Here is a 20,179-nt window from a genome sequence, read left to right as displayed (position 1 = left end):
ACTTTTTATTCTACTATTAATATTGTTTATACAATGTTTATTTATATTATAATTCTATATTGTTGATGCGTATTTGCTGCTTTTTTTTTAAATATCAAAAGATTTAAACAGAGTTAATTTTAATAAAATATATATATATTTTTTTTCCATTTTGGAAAGAAATATATTGGGTAAAGAGGTGTGTTACTAGTAACAAACTTGACGACTGAAATGTATAACCCTTCAATTCTTTATATGTTAGGATTTTGGAGTATAATTTTGGTGTCGTGTGCCTCTATATAAGTTGCGGTTGAACACACACAATAAAGACGGTTGGCTGGCCGTGAACATTCATAGCGCCGGCGACTTGTTTTCTCTGCACCAGATTCAACTGTATTCAAATATTTCAACACAGTTTCCCTAATGCACATCATATCAATCAGTTTATCAATTCTAGTCATGATTTAAGATTTTTCGTTTCTCATAGTTCTCCAGTATCCGTTTGAATTCTATGTTTCCCGCACCGGTCATTGCATGAGCCTCCGCTCGCTTTTGCAGATCTCTCATTCTCTGTTTTTTCCTGAGGTGACCAGTTCTTTCCTGCTCCACTAGCTGTTTGAACATGAGTAGTATTTATTATCTTGAGCATTTTGGTTGGAAATCTTGAATAGTATTTTTCGGGGTTTGTTGAATTGCTGTGCGTTTCTTTTCTCTGTATGATGATATCCAAGGTAATTTCAATTCTCTGTGCCTGATCAAATGTTTGGAATTTGATTGCTGATCCAGAGTAGGTCATTATCTAGGTGATCGTGTCGTAGCTATCGAATTGGGGGTTTTTGGTTGAAGTGAAAGGGGTAAATGGGGTTTTTGCCAAGAATTGGATATATTTATTGTAAAAAAGTTTTCTGCTTCCTTCCTATATTCTGATGATGAAGTTTATTAGTTTCTATTGATCTTACTCATGTCTGTTTTTCCTTTGGTACGATTAACTGAAGCTGAAGTCTACTTGTTTGATTGAGCTTGCTCATGTCTGTTTATCTTTGTATGAATGCTCAGTTTTGATGCTGATACTTCATATCGTATATTCAATATGCCCGGGGCGGCCAAAACAACTCGTAAGAAGTTGAATGTGGAAGATGATGAAAGAACTTTGGAAAGCTTGAAACGAGAACTAAAACCCCAAAACAAGGGCCACTCTTCAAAATCTAAAAGTAAAGCTCGAGAAATAAAATCCGGCATCAAGGTTTACTCATCCTTATCTAAGTGTAAAAGCAAGAGCTCAAGAAAAGATGATGGAGATGTGAGCTTCAAGAGGAGAAAGGTTGTCAAGAAAACCATTTTGAATAGGACCAAAACCTTCAAGAAGCAACCATCTTACAGTTGTCTGAAAGATAAATCTACTAATGCTAATAAAGCCAATGATAAAGATGAGAACTCACGGAAATCAAAGAGAAGGAAAAAGAAGAAGAAAAACAATGTGGAGCTTGACGAAGCTTCTCGCTTGCAAAGGAGGACAAGATACCTATTAATAAAAGTGAAGCTGGAGCAGAATCTAATTGATGCATACTCAACAGAAGGTTGGAAAGGTCAGAGGTATATAATCACGCCCCTTTGTTTTTAATCTAAACTGCCAACTTGTGGATGCAGTTCTTTATGTGTTGCTGTATATCCTGCAATCAAACTATTATGTTAGCCTTAGGGGGTGAGTAGTTTTAAGTTGGAGAAGGTTTGGGTGATATTTGAAGAATGGATAGTGTACTGCTGAAACATTTTTTTTGTATTGATTTGGAAGTAAAATTGGTTTCCTTCATGGGAAAAGTCAGCTGCATCTTAAATTTGTTCAGGATCAATTCCATCAGACTATACTTTTTTATCTCATATTTTTCTCATTGGCACGTGCTGCATTCTACTTACATGAAGTGATTTTTTCCTTCCAGCCGAGAAAAGATTAAACCAGAGAAAGAACTACAAAGAGCTGAACAACAGATATTGAAGTGCAAACTTGGGATTCGTGAAGCCATTCATCAATTGGATTTGCTAAGTTCGGATGGGCGTATAAATGATGCAGCAGTTGCTCCTGATGGATCTATGCACCATGAACATGTCAGCCCTTTTCTCTCTTCATATAATTTGACGGGATATATGGTGTTCATATATGTTTAGCAACTGATATCTTGACTGCCGAACCATAATCCATTAAGCATATATAGTTACTCTTTGTCATATTTGGAAGTAAATAATCTCTTTAGCAAAATCCTTTATATGCTTTCCTACATAGCATTTTCCCTAAATAATCTGTCAGGATTCATGGTTTTTTTTAATGCTCAGATAATCTGTGCCAAATGTAAGTTGCGTGAAGAGCTCCCAGATAATGACATTATTCTTTGTGATGGGACATGCAACCGTGCTTTTCACCAAGAGTGCATGGATCCTCCATTGTCTACCGAAAATAGTGAGCTATATTTTTATTGTTTACTGTAGATTAATCAATAGGTTGGATTTTGTACCTTTACAGTAGCATATGCCACAACTCTGTATTTCTTTGTGAACTACATGTGAAGTTAGCCATGTTGCCAGTTCCTCCAGGGGATGAAGGGTGGTTTTGCAAATTTTGTAAGAAGAAGACAGAGATACTGGAAGCAACAAATGCTCACCTTGGGACTCATTTTCCCCTGGATAGTAGTTGGCAAGTAGGATGTTCTATAACCAGTCGCCTAGATATTTACACAAGCATTGTCCATAGTCTGATACAGTGCCATCTTGCATTGTAACAGGATGTTTTCAAGGACGAGGCTGCATTACCAGATGGTGCAAATTCTGTGTTATTTCAAGAAGAGGAATGGCCATCCGATGATTCTGAAGATGATGACTATGATCCAGATAGAAATGAACGCAGTTGCAGTGGCAATATGTCTACATCCGAATCTGATGCTTCTCGGTATAGTTCCAGTTTCCTGGGTTCGCTTGAGGATGAAGATGGAAAATTTGAAGTTAGAAGCAATAGATCTTTTGGTGAAACTCTGGAGTTAATTGGAGGAGATTCTGATGAGATCCAGAATGGTGAAGTTGTACCCCATCCTAGACAGAGAGCAGCTGTCGACTATATCAAGCTATACAATGTAAGGAATCAAGATTTACTCTACACAGCTATACTTATTCTGAAAATCTGTTATCTTGAAGATAAGGAAGACTTATTTATTCATTGAATTCTTTGAAGGGGATGTGGGTTTGTTTTTTTTGAAATCTTGAATGATTTTCTTTTGCTTGTTTGAATCACAAGTTGAAATCTATGTCTTCAACCATTAAGCACATGCATGAGTGAGAACATTATTTGAAATCTTGATATTTTTCATCTACCTCTCATAAATATATAAGAAATCTAGAAACCATATTGTCAGGCATGTGATTTTGCCCCATTGTCTTTAGGAAATGTTTGGAAAGAATGCTACTGAAAGTGAACAAATCAGTGAAGATGAAGACTGGGGTCCCACCAAAAAGAAGCGGAAAACAACGGAGAGTAATGCTGCCTGCACTTTGATAACTCTAGGTGAAACTGATAACAAATTGTGTGTGGAAACTCTTTCAGATTTGAAAGAGAAACAGTTGACCGAGAAGATGAAAAGACCAATTTTCAGACTCCCACATGATGCAGTCGAGGTAACATTGCTTCTGTTTTCTTGGTAAGTATGATCAATTCACCAGGTATGCTCATTGTTTGTTATTATTTTCTTCAGAAGCTTAGACTTGTTTTTGCTGAGAATGAACTTCCAGAAAGAGCTTTGAGAGTGAGTCTTTCAAAGCAGCTAGGCCTAGAATTTGAGAAGGTAATGCCTTGTTATATTTGGAAAGATTTAGATTTGAACAAATGAAAAGGGGATAATACAAATTTCAGACGAAGTTCATAAACAACATCTATTTGCCAAAATTGTTTATGTTTGCTGACTTCATCATTTTTCCAATACATTTATGCTAGCTAACATGAAGTTCATCACAGCTTGCTAAGTAGTCTGAATAATGAAATAAGATAATTAATCGTACTATTGAACATGTGTGATGTTATTGTGTGTATTATTGCATGCCAGTTACTAATTACACCTGTGAGGAAATCAGAGTATCCACAAAGAAGAGGCAAAAGAGACTACTAATCCTTATGCCAACTAATATACTGGCATGCCAGACATTGATCCATCAGAATAGACATATGTAGATGCACAGAGTTTACTGTCGGCTATGCATGATCCACAATTTACATATTTTTTCGTTTGTACTTGTAGGTGAACAAATGGTTCAAGAATGCACGGTACCTAGCATTGAAAGCGAGAAAGCACGTAAGTATCTGTTTAAGCTCCCAGTATATAAATTGTTGCTGTTTAACTTTCTTTTTTTTGTCCTTTATTTGGGCTGCCAAATCATTAAGTCTTCTAGTGTTGGTGGTCTAACTGGATATAATACAAACCAAACCATTTTATCTTCTGTTTTTTTTAATGAAGGAATAGCAGTTGTATGTCATGTCTTGAGTGAAATCATTATACGTGTATTAAGCATGCATATTTAGATCTGAAGTTGGAATAATTGATTAGCAATGACTTTGAACAGACCGGAAGCGCAGAAGTTCCAGTTAGCCCTGGTATTCAAAAGGAATCCTCATCAGATACAAAGGAGGGTGTCTGGGATCAAATCCCATCAAGGAACAATACTGCATCAGCAAAGACTAAGGTTTCAAAAGGGTTTCTTCAAAGAAGAAATACCCACTTGCTGAACCATTCTAATAAGATAAAGCAGCGACAGAAACCATTGTTACAATCATCAGGCAGAAACCAGGTATTATTCCTTTATGTACAACTGCATCTCTGATTCTTGTTCTATGGAATATAATTTTCATGGATATAAAATCACGGGCATCTTACTCATTGAAATTTGCCGCTGTCAGATGAGTGTGGATCTTGGTGATGACGTGAGCCTGAAACATCTAAGAGACAAAGCGAAAGAAGCCAAGAAGAAGCTGAATTGCAAAAGCAGGGGTTGTATGTTGGAAGCAGAAAGCAAGATGAAAAGGCTCTGTGAAATCAAGAGCAGGATAGAGATACTGCATCGACGTCTCCTTGAACTTCCATGCTTGAGATTAGGTAAAGCCAAGGGTAATAACTCAGGTGACTTTTCTGTTCTTTTTGTACCAATAGCAGAATTAAAGGAGAAAATGTGACCATATTTTTTTTTTACTTTTTTTTGAAATTATTATTAGACACTTTTTGCATAATATTTTTCTGCAATATGCCTGTTTCTCTGCAATTAGAGAGATAAGAGTCATTTGCTTTTGGTGAATAGATAGCATCTCAAGACTTGTGCTGTAGTTGTAGATATTTGTGTCCGGCCATGATGTATTATCAGATGAAAATCAGCAATGAATTAATATAGTAACAGATGAAGTTTTTTAGTTATAGTGGTGTAATCTTGTTATTTCCAATTCTTTTGTTACACCCTACTATGTTGGCTGAATACATGCTATTCACCTGTAAAGCTTACAGCTTTAGGCATATTTATATTACTATTATTGTCCATATCTAGATCTTTGTTTTCTGGGTAACCAGTCTACTCTTTATGGCCAGTGACCAGCAATAAAAAGTACCCCCATTTTTGGACAATAGTAGTAGCAGTTTACTTGTTTACTGGCATTACCTCGAACGAAAACCAAGCAACTTGAATAATGATGTTATTTACTGGAGTCAGACGTGTATTATTTCATCAAAATATATTAAAATCGTGTGGAAAATAGGAATAAATAAACGAATGGGCTGGTCATCTTTGAAAAAATTATTAAAGTTGTCATTCTAGAAAAAAGAATGATATAGTTAGATAGTTACTATAAATAAACGATAGGTGAACAAGGTTACACACACTCAGCTCCACCTGAGCATGAGAATTTGTGATGATGAAACAAAACTAATCGCTTAATTTGGAAATTGGATGGTCGAGATGCTCCCGACATCACGTTGTTTTGGAAATGTCTAAAATGGACTCAAAAACATGCTCTTTCAAATATGTAAATAATACATCTATTAATAAATTCTAAGAACACATTGCCAAATACCACATCAAATTCTAGTCCATCCCACACTTTACAAAAACTGAATTATAAAATCATGAAGTTTGTATTTTCTCAGTTGTAACATTTGCCTCAATTTCAGTGATATATGTTATTTAAGGATGTGGCAACCGATTTTAAACACTTGGAAATATAATCATGTTAGTTACATTCTCTTCCTTATGATAATACTGTACATGTTAATACGTGTTTAAAATTGACTGTCACATCAGTTTTTAATGCAAAAGAGACAATTGTAAAATTTATAATTTTGTTTTTAAAAGGCATGACCTATCTTTTATATTTGACCATATGGCAATGTTTAAATGATTTTCTATTTCGGAGCACTGCTGCAGATAAAGCCTAATTTTCAGAGTTTTTTTTGTTTTTTTTTCACCCGCCTAATTTCGAAGTTTACATTTAATGTAATCAATTTAAAGCGTACACACAAATTAACCAAATCTGGAAATAATGAATATAATGATAGAGAAGGGAAAAATCTTATAGTAGTACTATAAATAAGTGAAAAATGCAATCTATGTCTTGGTTGAATCACACTTGTTTATGGTAGTAAAATGGGAATACAAACTAAAGTTGGGGGCCAAAATTTTGGGAAAAAGCAGAAAAACTAAGACTAGCAATTTCATCTACTACTCCTTCACTAGTCATTGCCACTCATGGAGCTTCATCATATATGCAGTTCCAGTGTAAGGCCATCCGCAATGGGCGGACGATGGCACGCCCGATGGCGCGCATCGTCCGCGCCATCGATCGTCCGCGCCCATTGCGGATACGGACGATAGGTCGCGGACGATCGTCGCGGCCGATACTAAGGGCGCGGAGGATGGCGCGCCCGATGCCTATCGTCCGCGCCATCGTCCGCCCCATTGTGGCGTACACGGACGATGGCTGCGGACGATAGGCATCGGGCGCGCCATCGTCCTCCCCATTGTGGCGTACACGGACGATAGGTCGCGGACGATGGCACGCGGTTTGGTTGTTTTATAAATAGAGTTCATTCGTTTTACATTTCATTTCACAATTTCACTTTCGAAACTTACATTTACATAATTACTACGAAATGGCTTCAAGTCCAAATAGTCCTATGTTTAGTGGAGATGCGCGTTGGCCGGGTACAGAACCCGGCCAATATCGTTCGTTCGACACCAACGCCCAATACGATCCCGATTTCAGTACGGACTCGTATGGGTTGTCGGACATGGAGCCGTCTCCAACCCGACCAGTCGCCCCCTCCCGACGTGACGCCGCAGCGGCCGATCCCGACCCCGCCGCGACCGCTTCCGCCCCAGCCAAAAAGAAGCGGAACCGGCAGCGGGCGCAGAAGTTGCCGCCTCCCGGTGATTGCGATGAGTACGCCCCCGGTCGTACAAACTACACCGACGAGGAAACTCTCATTTTGGCCCGGTGTTGGGTAGATATATCGGAAGATCCGATATTCGCGAACAACCAGAGGCAGTTCGCGTACTGGGAGCGCATCGCCGACCTCTACAATGCGGCCAAGCCGCCGAACGCGTACAAGCGCAAGCGTGAGCAACTCCGCAAGCACTGGGATCAAGTGAAGAAGCAAGTGAACTTGTACGCGGCGGAGTTCGAGAAGTGCGCGCGGGCACAGGGGAGCGGCGAGAGCTGGGAAGACGTGCGTGCTAAAGCGATATTGTCGTACCGGTCGATGTTCGGCGAGTTCAAGCACGAGGCCATCTGGACGCTTTTGAGGGACAAGCAGAAATTCCAAGGTGGAATTCTGCACACTAGTGCGCCAAAGAGGATGAAGACCACCGAAGTTGGTGGTTACACGAGCAGCGGCAGCGGCAATCAACCGGTTGACCTCAACCGGTTGTACGTGGACGACAGCGGTTCCGGCACACCGATGTCCTCCCGACGTCCTCCCGGCGTCAAGGCTGCGAAGGCCAAAGGGAAGGCGGCCGCGACCTCATCCTCGACCGCTGCAACCCCACCTCCGCTCCCGGAAATGCTCCCGCCCCAGGCAGCCGAAGTGTATTCGTCGTTGGCGACAGCGTCGATGGCGAGGACGTTGTTGGAGACGCACAAGGCCCTCAAGAAGTGTACCGACCCCGACGAAGCCGAATACCTCCGGGCATTGATAGATGAACTGCGTCGGAAGTTGGGAATTGCACCGACTTAGTTTTTTTTTTTGTAAGTTGAACGGTGTAACTTCTTTTTTTATTAATGTGTCCCCGTTTGTTATTTCGACCTTTTTATTTACTCGTTATTAATTGTTAGTTGAAAACATTTAAATCAATTAAACAAATAAATAAAATGATGATGTGGCGCGCCATAGGGCGCGCCTTAGGGCGCGCCTTAGGGCGCCCCACTGCAGGTGGGGAGGTAGGAGGATAAAACTGCTGACGTGGCGCGCCATAGGGCGCGCCTTAGGGCGCGCCTTAGGGCGCCCCATTGCTAATGCCCTAAATAATTATTAGAAAAAAGAAAGAAAAAAGAGGTCTAATCATCAGAATCAGTGGGCGTTCTAACAAACCGCCCCTTCATTCTAGGGCGACGATCCGCATTGACTTTGCGGACTTGGTATCGTATTTTCTTCGAGAAGAGGCGCGTTCGCCTCTTCTCCTTGTAGCGCTGCACACTCGCCTCTCTCACTCCCCCCTTCTCCGAAAACAGCTCTATCCGCCCCAATCTTGCCTGCATTATTATTCCCTCATTTTTTCAGAATATTCTAATACTATGTAAACAAACATTCCGTATCTTTTAAAAAAAAAAAAATTCGTTGACCTTTTTAATTTGCTAAACCATTCAAATCAAAAGATTAAGCGATTGACATTAACTTACCCGAACGTCGGACTCCGAGGACTCCTCGGAGAACGGCCACGGCTTATCCGACCAAGCGCGCGCGACGCCGTCATAGTTCAATCTGAGGCCGAGCATCCCCGCATTCGGCTCAGCAGAAACAGAGTCCTCTGTTTCTTCTTCTTCTTCTTCCACTTTCTTGATTTCCACCTTCTTCTTTTTCTTGCCACCAGCAATTGCAACATTCGGATTCACATCAACCACATTAACGCAAGGGAACTTCCACCACTCATCCGCTCCCCTCATCGCCCTCGATTCCAATCCCAATCCCACCGGATATCCATAGCAAAACGTGTTATTCACAGGAGCATCATTTTCCTTATTATCCATTTCAAGATTCCCCAATATGCTCTCAATCCCGCCCCCAATCTCCTCCTCCAAAATCGACTCCGCATCGAACTCCTCCTCGTCTTCTTCACACCGCGACGAGTTCGATATCTCGGGGAGGCTGAGGCCCGGCTTCTCGAGCGCGCTCAGCCCCTTGATGTCGACCGGCTTCTCGAGATCGAGGTCGAGAAGCAGCCGCCACGTGTCCACCTGCCGGAGCGGCATGAGCAGCTCGGAGGGCTCGAAGGAGAATGCGCCGCCGCGGGAGTTTCCCGGCTTGGCGGCCGGGAAGATCTTGGGGTAGGCAGTGGAGAGAATTGCAGCCGCCTCGTTGTAGGTCTGGTTGGGGCGCTTGCGAGGGGTGCGCGGCTTCCTCGTGGAGACGGAGTTGGTGTTGCTGTTGCAGGTGGTGGACTCTGATAGCGTGGAAGAAGGAGAGGAAGAGCTGGAAATCCAAGTCGAGGAAGGGGATTTTATAATGTCGAGGTCGAGCGCCTCTAATCTGTATGCTCTGCTCAAACAAGACGACGACATTCTTCTTGTCTAAAAACCTCTGTTTTTTTCACCTCATCAATTTCGAATTCACAAACAAAACTTGTTTGCTTTGAGAAAAGGTGGTGTAGTTGAATTGAAGTTGAGTTGAGGAATGAATGAATGAATTTGGTTGAGAAATATCTAAAGTAGTAGTTATATTGAGTAGTAATAAGTCACGGGAGAGGTGGGATAGAGGAAGACTGTTATCTGTAATTACAGTGCACAACAAAACACACCTCTTATGGCGAATGGGGATGACCGGATTAGAGGGTAGCAAGAGACCATGCTTTGGCTTCTGTGAATGGTGATGGACCACAATATTTGTTTTCTCACTTTACTTTTACTTTACCGAAAAGGCCCTTCACACTTAATATCACGAAACTTTTCAAAAGTTTGTTTTTTTCACACGAACTTTAAATTTCACATATAATATCACAAACTTATATGGTTGTTGCATTTTATCACTGATGACAAGATCCGACTATATTAAAATGAGATAGATAATCATATCTGCATTCTAGGGGGTCACATAACTATCTGATAACCATATCCGACGTGTTGTGATGGTAAGTGAAATGTATTCGGATTTTATAGCCGATGATGAAAATGCAGCAAATATAAAAGTTTATGATATTATATGTCAAGTTTAAAGTTCGTATGAAAAAATAAACTTTTAGAAAGTTTCGTGATATTAGGCGCTCAATGTCCATTTAATTATTGTTCCATCCGTTTCATAGTAGTGGAGACGTTTCTTTTTGGCACGCGATTTAAGAAAAATTGTGTTATGTGAGTTACATAAAGGAATAATAAAGTAGGAAATGAAAAAAGGTAGAAAGATGAAGAAAAAATAAAATAAGAGAGAGTAAAGCAAGTGAGAAGAAATATGTTGACTTTTACTAAAAAAAATGAAATGACTCTATCACTATGGAACGTACCAAAATGACAAAATGAATCAACTACTATGGAAGGACATGATAGGAGGGAGTATTAGAGTCATGGGCGGACCCAAGGGCAGGGGCTTAAGCCCTCAATGAATTTTATATATTTTTTACTTTTTTCTATTAATTATTTATTCATATTTAGTGTTAATTATAGGGTAAAAGTCCCTACAAATTATCTACATTACTCAAATATACACTTTAAAATAAAATTTAGAAATTTCAGTTCATATCGATAAATATTTGGTCCGGCACTGATTAGAGTGAGGATGTGGTTTAGTAGAAAAGGGCAATTATGTAACTAGAAGCATAATCCCAAATCTGATGATGGTGGGATGGGTTTTTTACTGAATTAATTCTATCATCGGAGATCCAAATAAAAGAATGGGATATATTATCTGATGAGATGGAGCGATACCATTGGCTGGCGAGATTGTGAGTGCTGATGTGGACAAACCTTTCTCACGGGAATCTAGAAAAAGGGAAGAGGTGGATTTTGGATGCAATGCAATGATTTGAAGTGTGTGGCATTATTTACTTACACGTTATGCTCTTTTTGTTCAGAGGATTTTGATTATATTAGTATTACGTTTCTAAACCCATTATCTATAGACTATAGTGCTTGTGATTTTTTGATATTTCAAACTTACTTATCTCATGTTATTTTCAACTTTGATTTTCTAGATTTTATTCCGGTTCACCATAGTGATTGATGAGTCTATCAAGATAAAAATAAGTATGTACAAATGGGTGAATTTCAATGAGTTTGAAACCAACTAGTACATTGATTGGAAGTATAGTTCCAAAAAAATATTCAAAATGCGTGTACGTTTTATATGATTTAATTCTAAACCTATTGGAGAAAGAAAAAATATCCAGAAAGTATTTTAAAATTGGAGAGTATAGTATATACCAATATATATATGCGCAGATTTTAGAAACAAGCCAATTTGTCAGGGTTTATGTTCTTTGGCTGAAGTACTTTTTTAAATATCTCAACCTATCATATTAGTAAATATCAAACATTTTCAATTTTAATATTTACATAACCCTAAACCCTAAGGCAACTTGGAGTAGTGCAATCATTGGTCCTCAAGAAAGATTAAATTGATTGTTTAAGACAATATATGTGAGGATTTTTTTACACTAGTGATACATGTGAGATTTATTGAATGAATTCTCTCATAATTTTATTACTTGTGAATAGGATGCAATAAGGGCAAAACCGAGGTAGATAAATTGAATAGGTGTAGGGCATCCTTAGAAGAGGTTAAAAATAAAAATTGGTTGGGAATTCGAAGTTGGCCACAAAAGTAGTTTTCTCGTGATTTTGTTGCCCCTTATCTTATTGCATACAATATTCTCTACCCTATGATTTGGATTAAGTACTCTTAGATAATATTTACAAGACTTAGGTCATCCAACTAGTTATTATTTTTTTATTCAATTAATTTATCTCTTGTTCTTCCAACTTAATAATATTCAATAATTTATCAATTTTAAACATGAAAAATGCGGCTAATTGAGGACTTATAGCATCGGTAAAATAACACTATTCCATATATTTTTTTCCATGGTCATTTTTCGGCGTATATTTTGAAGATTCTTGTTACAGAGGATCTTATATGATCATTTCTGAAATTCATTCATGAAATTAATATCTAATCTAGAACGCAATTTGACAAGCAATAGACCAGATAAATAGGCACATGCATACTCCTTTGGATCAAAGATTACCTTTTTTATGCTGATCTTTTCTTTGTAGACAAGGGCTTGCTACTACCATCAGTCCAATTGGATTTGACCTCAAATCTTCTAGTAATTTATTCTTACTCAAAAGTTTGATTATTGTGTGGGCAATAAAACTCCTATATGTTCCCAAAAAAATAGACTAGTTTTTTTCATTTTGGGTCATCCCTAAAATTAGACAAAGTCTAAATAAGGAAAGTTTTGAACAAACACACATCATTAATAATGTGGACCGCACAATCCACTGACACTACGTACTTTCACTATTTTTTTTCTTCATCTCTTTTACTTTATCAATGCCTCATTAAAATCTGTGTCATATAAGTACAATTTTGTCAATTTTTGAATGATGGAGGAGTATCAAACTTCTAATCCTGGAGTAGAAAAAAATGTCATGAGAGAGAATTCTAAATTATCATTCTCAAGATTTCCTAAATATTTTATAATCACATGCTTGGGATACAATTATAGTGTGATCAGATTCTCTTCTCATATTCAAAAGCATCTTTTAGGCTTGGTTAGGGATCGAGGAAGATTTGGACAAATTTTATCCCAATACTGATTGGCTTAATTTAATTTACCCACTTAAATTAAAGTGTTTAAAGAATTCTAATTTGTGTTACTATCGTGATTAACTGATTTACCATTCAACTACGGTGCAAATACGATTCTATAAACTAACAATATTAGTCATTCTCGTATGTTGGTCACGCTGCCTAAGATGGCATGAATACTGGGTAATGAAAAAATCCACACATATTAACAAGTAAAAAAGGTGTAGAACCAACATTGTATATTAAATGTTGCATATATAGATTAAGAAATAAATAATAACCGAAATCTCGTACTTAAACCATCAAGAAGTATTTAGTGATACATTCAGTATTATACCTCATTCTAGTGTTATTAGTCATCCAAGATAGGAAGTGACTTCGGATCAACACCAACAACCGTTTGTGATAGATTGTCCACATCTATCTAGGTTGAGAATGTCGATAATTTACTTCTATAATTTACTTCTATAACGTATCGGCTGAGAGATCTTATGTAACCATGAGGCTATCGACCAGTCTATAATTTAGAAGAAAGACTGCTTGTTCAATAGTTTAATATTATCTATGAATTTAATTAAGAAATAAATTTCTTCTGATAAAAGCGTTAAAATTAAACTTTTTGAACACGAGCAGCATAAAACATGTTTTTCAGCATATAAAGTCGATACATTTACTGATATACAGTGAAATTAACTACATTACGAACATTGGTCATGTACTCATCTAGTTAGCAAGGAAAATGCATCTATTATTTTCTCAATCAAATAGAGGAATGTCGTTTTTATTTAGAGGTGTTCATATGTGTGTGTGTGTAAGAAGTAAGATGGAGTTTAGGAGTGAATATCATTCCCATGCATCATCGGATACAAAAACAAAATGGTGAGTTTTGATACAAAGTTAGGTACTTTGAGACTGCCAATGAAGATAACCCAATTAAGGGACAATTTTGAAAGAGAAGACCCCATGCTTTTAAAGGATGGTGTCTTTCTTCTCATGTCTTCTATATATATTTCACTTATTTGAGACCATTTCCATAATTCTATGTATCTATCACCCATTCTCATTCGGACTTATTCCCCCATCTAACTTCATTAATTATAAACTTTTTCTTAAGACTTAATGCACTTTTGACCAAACACATCTTCTTATTAATAAATATATATACTTCCCTCTTCAAAGCATGCATGCTGAAACATATCAATTTGTTGCGTGTATTGTAACATTGAGTAATTTTAATCTTATGATATGATATTGGCATTTTACTTCTAACCTCCGGGAGTTAGTTATTTTTGTTTATGACGATTTGAATGATTAGCAATAAGATCTTTAAATATCGATAACAAATAAATTGCTGTACTTTGCTCTTATGAAATCATGATTATACTCTGTTTTATTTTTATTTTTTAAGATTGTACTCTATTTTATTTTGGTATTAGTTCACTGACTACTCTTCTACATATAAATTCTTATCGTCTAATAGATTTATGTTACGGTCTTTTGCAATTTCGCAGTTCCATTGAACAGACAAGACAATTGAGAATTAGTTTTTTGAATTGAAAAAAAAATGTTTACGGTTTACATCTAAGTAATGTATAATCGCTTTTCTTAATATTTATGGCCCCGGTTAAGAAATTATTGTTATTTAATTAGTAAAGTCCAACATGTATATATATTATATAATTTGATTTTATGCTTACTCATCATACAGCTATTAGTTCCATTTAAAATAGGGCAATTGCTAAACATCACTAATTTTGTGAAAAAAATACACTAACATGTACATGGCGTTTCCAAAAGAGAAGTTTTTAAGCGTTTGAATAGATAGATAGGCACATTTAAAATACATGGTCAGTGTTTGATATATTGGTTAAATTTTCTATCTGGCCCGTTCAATGAAAAAGAGCTCGTTGAATTAAGGCTGAAAAAAAAGTGTTTTATTATCATTGAAAATTGAGTGATAATAATATGTGCAACACTATATCAATGTTAAATTATGTGAAATTTACTATTATAGCCCCTAGCCTTGAAAATATAGAAAAAAACAGAGGATAGTTTTGGAATTGCCTACTATAGTGTGGCTTTAAATAACAAGTCAAACATGTGATATTAAAGACTATAGATAATATATCATCAATTCAAACACCACAAATAAAAATGGAAAACCAAGAAAAGCATTTCTACAAAATAATTATATTCTTATCTAAATGAAAAACTTCAATTCAAAACAATTTTCAATAATAAATTGTGATGTTTCAACTTGGCCAATTTTCAATAATCAAGAACCGTATACATGACGAGTTCCAAAGTGAGGAGAAACGTGAATGTTTGTTTGTGTTCGGACAATCTCTGCATGGAAAGACAATCTTCGTTCAAAGACGAAGCAATAAGCAAAAACTGCAAAACTTTCAACATTGTGCATTTATTTTGCCCACCTCAAACTCATTGATGCATCAACGTCCAAAGCTGCATCATACATCCAACAGCAGTCTATGCGGGTCTTCCACCACGTCTTTGATTCTTCTCAAGAAGAACACGGCCTCTCTCCCATCAATCAGTCTATGGTCGTATGTGAGCGCAATGTACATCATGGGTCTTGGAACAATGTTGCCTCCAACCACCATAGGGCGGCTCACTATCGAGTGCATTCCCAGGATAGCAGACTACAATTTCAACAATCGATTACTAAATGAATATGTGCTTATACTTTAGAGAAGAACCAACATGTTAAAAGACAGAAGAGGCATGAACCTGAGGAGGGTTGATGATGGGAGTACTAATAAGACTTCCATAGACACCACCATTTGATATGGTAAGCGTTCCCCCAGCCATCTCATCAATTGATATACTGCCATCATTTGCTTTCTTGGCGAGGTTATTAATCTCCTTCTCGACCTCCGCAAAATTCATATTTTCAGCATTCCGAAGAACCGGAACAACAAGACCCTGATGACATATAAATTTCTCAGAACAAGTGATTGAGAAAACATATAAATTCACGAGTAACCAAAAGGCATATGAGGGAAGGTAAAGCCAAGTCTATTAATTTATGCAGAAACCAACCAAGTTAGCTTTCCTCATATGCTTCATAAAACAAAAACTTCCTAGCAAGATTATGTGTAAAGATATAGAGTGGCGTATCCAACTTGAAAAGGATGCATTGTCTATGTCTACCCATGGAAGTGAATTACCACTAATCCTACTTCAAATGCACATCATGCAAATAGATATTTATGTTACACTCCAGGCATTGTACTTCAAAATTTAAATGTATCAAAGTTTCATCTCTAAGTAAATTGGGGTATCTTGCCTTGGGGGTACCAACGGCTATGCTAATATCTACATAATCTCTGTAAATGATATCATCTCCATCAATAACAGCATTCACTATTGGCTGCTTCTGCAAAGCACTTATTGCTGCCTGAAATACAAATAAAAAAAGTTCACTTAACATGAAACATGCATAAGAATAAATACTTATATTAATTCCAGCATACTTTAACAAATCCAGACATTAAACCCAGCTTCACACCATGTTTTTCAGCAAAAACGTCCTTGTAGTCAGAACGAAGTTTCATCAAATTAGTCCTGATATAAGACAAATCAAATGTCTAGTGGTCAAAGATGTTGCATGGACATTGGAATATATGGTATAAAAAATCTAGATTCCAGAAAAGGGTAATCAAGCAACTGGTTGATAAATATTCCAAATATTGTTGAGCAGCCGTTGCAGCCCTATTGATAGTGGTGAAACAGCTTATACAAATGTTCAAGATAAACTCAGAAATCAATACAAACACTGTGACTTGCACAAATAAGAAAATTGGACAAAATCCAGATACAAACTGAAACAAAGCATGTAACCAGCAGGATAAATAACTGGTAATAGCCGCGTCATCATATATTCATATGGGCATTTCTCTTGCAGAACATCAAAAAATACCTTACTTTTGTTTTGCTAGAACAGGACAATATGATTGACTAAACCACAAAGGTAACAGAAATTACAAATATATGAAAGACCCATATCCTTCTTAAGCAAATTAAAACCACATGGAGCTGAGTAAACTCACATGTCAACTTCATTGAATGTTGTCAGCAATGCGAATGTGTTTTGAGAATCCTTCAATCGTGTGGAAACTCGTTTCCTAAGCCTCGTCATAGGCACCTGCACCAGAGCATATAATGTTACAAACTCCACTTATCACAAATTTATAATGGCACCATACAAATACGTGAAAACTTTGGACATACACGTCTTTCCCTTTCTTTAGGAGGCAGCTGGGGCTCACTAGCAGAGTGTTTGGGAGGAGGTCCTTTAGGCTTTGCTACAGCAGGTTTTGTCTCAACTTTAGGTGTTTGCTTCTCCTTTATCTCTTCCGCAGGAGGTGATGGGGAAGAAGGAGATTTTTCGGATGGTTTCTCATCAGAAGGTGCAACATGAGTCGCACCCTCACCAGATTTTGATATTATAGCAACCTTGGTACCAGGTTCTACGGTGTCTCCTTCCTTAGCTACAAACTAATAGCAGACAATAAGAAAAAGAACTTCAACACCCAAAGTAACAAAACAGATAATGAGAATAAAGTACTATTCTAATTTTTGAAACTGCACCTCCTTGATCACACCAGCTTCAGGACTATTGACATCAATGGTGACCTGGAATGATGAGCAAACAAATGGAAAATATGAGATAAGAACCTTGGAGAAGAATCACTTATAAAAAGTTGCTTCTCTTAGCTCTGGATATGCAACACAATATAAATATGCGAACACAAGTCAGGCTACCATCCAGAATCATCAATAGCAGGGAGTGACAGCAGATGACGATCCTGCTGCAGGAAATGGTAGAGAACTATTATGAGTTCACTATTAGTGAGTACCTTGTCTGTTTCAATCTGAGCTATTGGCTCGTCAACTTCCACTCTATCCCCGGGCTCTGCTCAGAACATCGATCAGTTAAAAATTCACCATCAGATGACAATAAATTTTTTTAAAAAAACTAAAAAGTGATGTCATAAATATTTATAGAGAAACATACTTTTCAAGAATGTTGCCAAAATACCATCAGTTATAGATTCACCCATAAAAGGGACAACAGCTTCAAAAACATCACCATCTGCTTATGCATCAATAAGGAGCAAGTTACAAGCATGATCATGAAATGAATAAAATAATAAATAATAAATGCATTGAATGTGACTCCCAGCAATCTACATGGCGATACCCAATCTTAATTCTGAAACTATATACAAGTCAATAGATGGAATTTGGTGGCCAAAAACACAAACAGCAAACAGGATACCAAAAAATTAAAGGCCATAACGCAAATAATATAATGAAACCGGCACTGCAGATCAAGTAGCAAATGTCATCTACCATGTACAGATGAGCTAACCAAGGGAACACCTTCAACTCCATTAAAAAGGCAAAGCCTGAGTCCTAGATAAGCTAATAGAACGATATAACTTTTCCAAAACTAATTTACATTAAGTACCCCACCTTTCCAATTCTTATTTTTGCTAGCTCCAGATAAATTATTTATGTCCTTAAATTCATAATTGTTTGAAAGCCTACTTTTCATAATCATACTAATTGTGAAGGCCAAAATCTAATTGCGCCACAAACCTAAGAAAAGGGCATACATCTGAAACATGATAAGCTTGTCCATAATCACTGGCAATCGTAAAGGTCATCCAAGTATATACCATACCACTGTCAGAACTGAATGGCCTACTCCCATTCTGCAAATTGACATTCTTCAGGGAACTGTTCAGTACTTCCCTGCAAGTAAAACAGAAAATAAGATCCATCTGAGGCAAATTTCCCCAACTAGTTAACATCCATATTCCTCCTAAATATTTCAGTAGGACGTGAAATAATGCCTTTTCCAGAAAATCCAATGGATATGAAGTCAAGTGACAACTGTACCACTTGATCTTGAGGATACATTTGAGGATAATGGCACTCTCTATGATATAATCACTAATTTCCAACATCAATTTAATAGTAGGAGTATAGTTTATTGAGGCTTGTTCTGCAATTACATTTGGTTACTAAACTCAGTTTTCTATGATCATAGTACCTAATAAGCCTAAACAAACTTATGTTTGATTTTAAACTATAATTAATCTCTTTAGTTGGCCTTATTATGCCAAACCCATTTTTATCTTAGCATTCATCATATAGTATAATCTCCAGAATGTATGAAAATTTTGTAAAATTAATAAATATTGGACTACTAACCTTTTTGGCATCAAATACATTGTCTTCCCTGTATAAATATGATGCATGAATAATTAGTGAAAACCCATCTAATGAGTAATTTGGACATTTGAGGGCAAAGAAAATGAAACTACTCATACCAGCCGAAGGAAGGTGACAAAAAGTTCGAACATTGCCAAACCCCCTTATGCAATTTATCTGTTCAACATCTTAAATATAAGTGACTGCTAGATATAGTCGTGAATAAATCTCAATAAAAAATTAAACCCAATTGAATAGCACACTTCACAACAATCAGACACAATGTCTTTACGTGCAATAACTAAAATAATTGATTTAAGCAGACTATACATGCATGATTTCACATTTTTGTGATAACATCTGATTATTCAGCATTTAAATGAAACCATCACATTACCTCCTCCACCACTGCAGAGCTCACCCGGGAGGCAGATCCTGCAGGCTTAAGCTTGTAAAATGATTTTCCACAAACCTAATCCACGAAGTGCACAAGTGAGTTCCCACGAGCATCTTTTTCCATTAAGCAAAACAGAATATCACTGAGAAATTACATAATGAAATATTTGCATGCGCGTAAAAGAGTAAAAAATTTACCGAGGCAGATGAGGCGCCGGAAGCGGCTTTCCGTCTTAAAGCACCTAACATGACGCCTTCGATCTCTTCGACTAGCAAAATGAACATAATGATCTATCAGGAAAAAAAACATAGAAGATATTAAAAGACTTAATAAAAATTGAAATAAACATCACCGGCAACCCAGGTAACAGATCTCAAGATGAATTGATTACGTGAATGCAATGCTGCACTACTGCGGAATCGAGAGAAGAGAGAAGGTAACCTGATTAGGGTTTGATTGGATGAAGGTAAAAGTAATGAAGTGAAGAGAGAGAACAATTCCAAAATACTAGTAAGATCTTCGCCCTTTGCGA

At 37.2% G+C, this 20,179-nt stretch overlaps 3 protein-coding genes across 11 annotated transcripts; 1 reads left to right on the top strand and 2 right to left on the bottom strand.

The window, feature by feature from the left end:
* Positions 1 to 211: 211 nt before the first annotated feature.
* Positions 212 to 5,519, top strand: LOC121798940 (pathogenesis-related homeodomain protein-like). Of its 2 annotated transcripts, none has more exons than XM_042198220.1 (11): positions 212 to 564; positions 1,036 to 1,572; positions 1,917 to 2,082; positions 2,308 to 2,431; positions 2,566 to 2,669; positions 2,754 to 3,098; positions 3,406 to 3,636; positions 3,714 to 3,803; positions 4,254 to 4,307; positions 4,576 to 4,800; positions 4,910 to 5,519. In XM_042198220.1, exons 2-11 carry the CDS (start codon positions 1,070 to 1,072, stop codon positions 5,180 to 5,182), a joined length of 2,115 nt encoding a protein of 704 aa, XP_042054154.1. In that variant the 5' UTR covers positions 212 to 564; positions 1,036 to 1,069; the 3' UTR covers positions 5,183 to 5,519. The 2 variants fall into 2 exon arrangements, with proteins under 2 accessions (XP_042054154.1, XP_042054153.1); XM_042198219.1 differs by having other exon boundaries at positions 213 to 564; positions 2,557 to 2,669.
* Positions 5,520 to 8,531: 3,012 nt separating this feature from the next.
* On the bottom strand, positions 8,532 to 10,007 carry LOC121798012 (protein CHLOROPLAST IMPORT APPARATUS 2-like). Its single transcript, XM_042196824.1, has 2 exons — positions 8,888 to 10,007; positions 8,532 to 8,740 (listed from the first exon to the last, which is right to left on the bottom strand). Exons 1-2 carry the CDS (start codon positions 9,764 to 9,766, stop codon positions 8,546 to 8,548), a joined length of 1,074 nt encoding a protein of 357 aa, XP_042052758.1. The 5' UTR covers positions 9,767 to 10,007; the 3' UTR covers positions 8,532 to 8,545.
* A 5,174-nt stretch (positions 10,008 to 15,181) lies between these two features.
* LOC121798938 (dihydrolipoyllysine-residue succinyltransferase component of 2-oxoglutarate dehydrogenase complex 2, mitochondrial-like) lies at positions 15,182 to 20,179 on the bottom strand. Of its 8 annotated transcripts, none has more exons than XM_042198212.1 (15): positions 20,089 to 20,179; positions 19,845 to 19,937; positions 19,648 to 19,722; positions 19,370 to 19,427; positions 19,251 to 19,278; positions 18,718 to 18,788; positions 18,046 to 18,123; positions 17,888 to 17,943; positions 17,619 to 17,663; positions 17,259 to 17,525; positions 17,078 to 17,172; positions 16,502 to 16,592; positions 16,315 to 16,425; positions 15,756 to 15,950; positions 15,182 to 15,667 (listed from the first exon to the last, which is right to left on the bottom strand). In XM_042198212.1, the coding sequence occupies exons 2-15, from the start codon at positions 19,929 to 19,931 to the stop codon at positions 15,476 to 15,478; spliced, it is 1,449 nt and encodes a 482-aa protein (XP_042054146.1). In that variant the 5' UTR covers positions 19,932 to 19,937; positions 20,089 to 20,179; the 3' UTR covers positions 15,182 to 15,475. The 8 variants fall into 8 exon arrangements, with proteins under 8 accessions (XP_042054146.1, XP_042054150.1, XP_042054149.1 ...); XM_042198216.1 differs by having other exon boundaries at positions 19,845 to 19,915; positions 20,089 to 20,167; XM_042198215.1 differs by having other exon boundaries at positions 19,845 to 19,915; positions 20,000 to 20,158.

Source organism: Salvia splendens, chromosome 4 (assembly GCF_004379255.2).
Source record: "Salvia splendens isolate huo1 chromosome 4, SspV2, whole genome shotgun sequence".
Classification (NCBI taxonomy): domain Eukaryota; kingdom Viridiplantae; phylum Streptophyta; class Magnoliopsida; order Lamiales; family Lamiaceae; genus Salvia; species Salvia splendens.
This window is presented reverse-complemented; position numbering and strand designations above follow the sequence as displayed.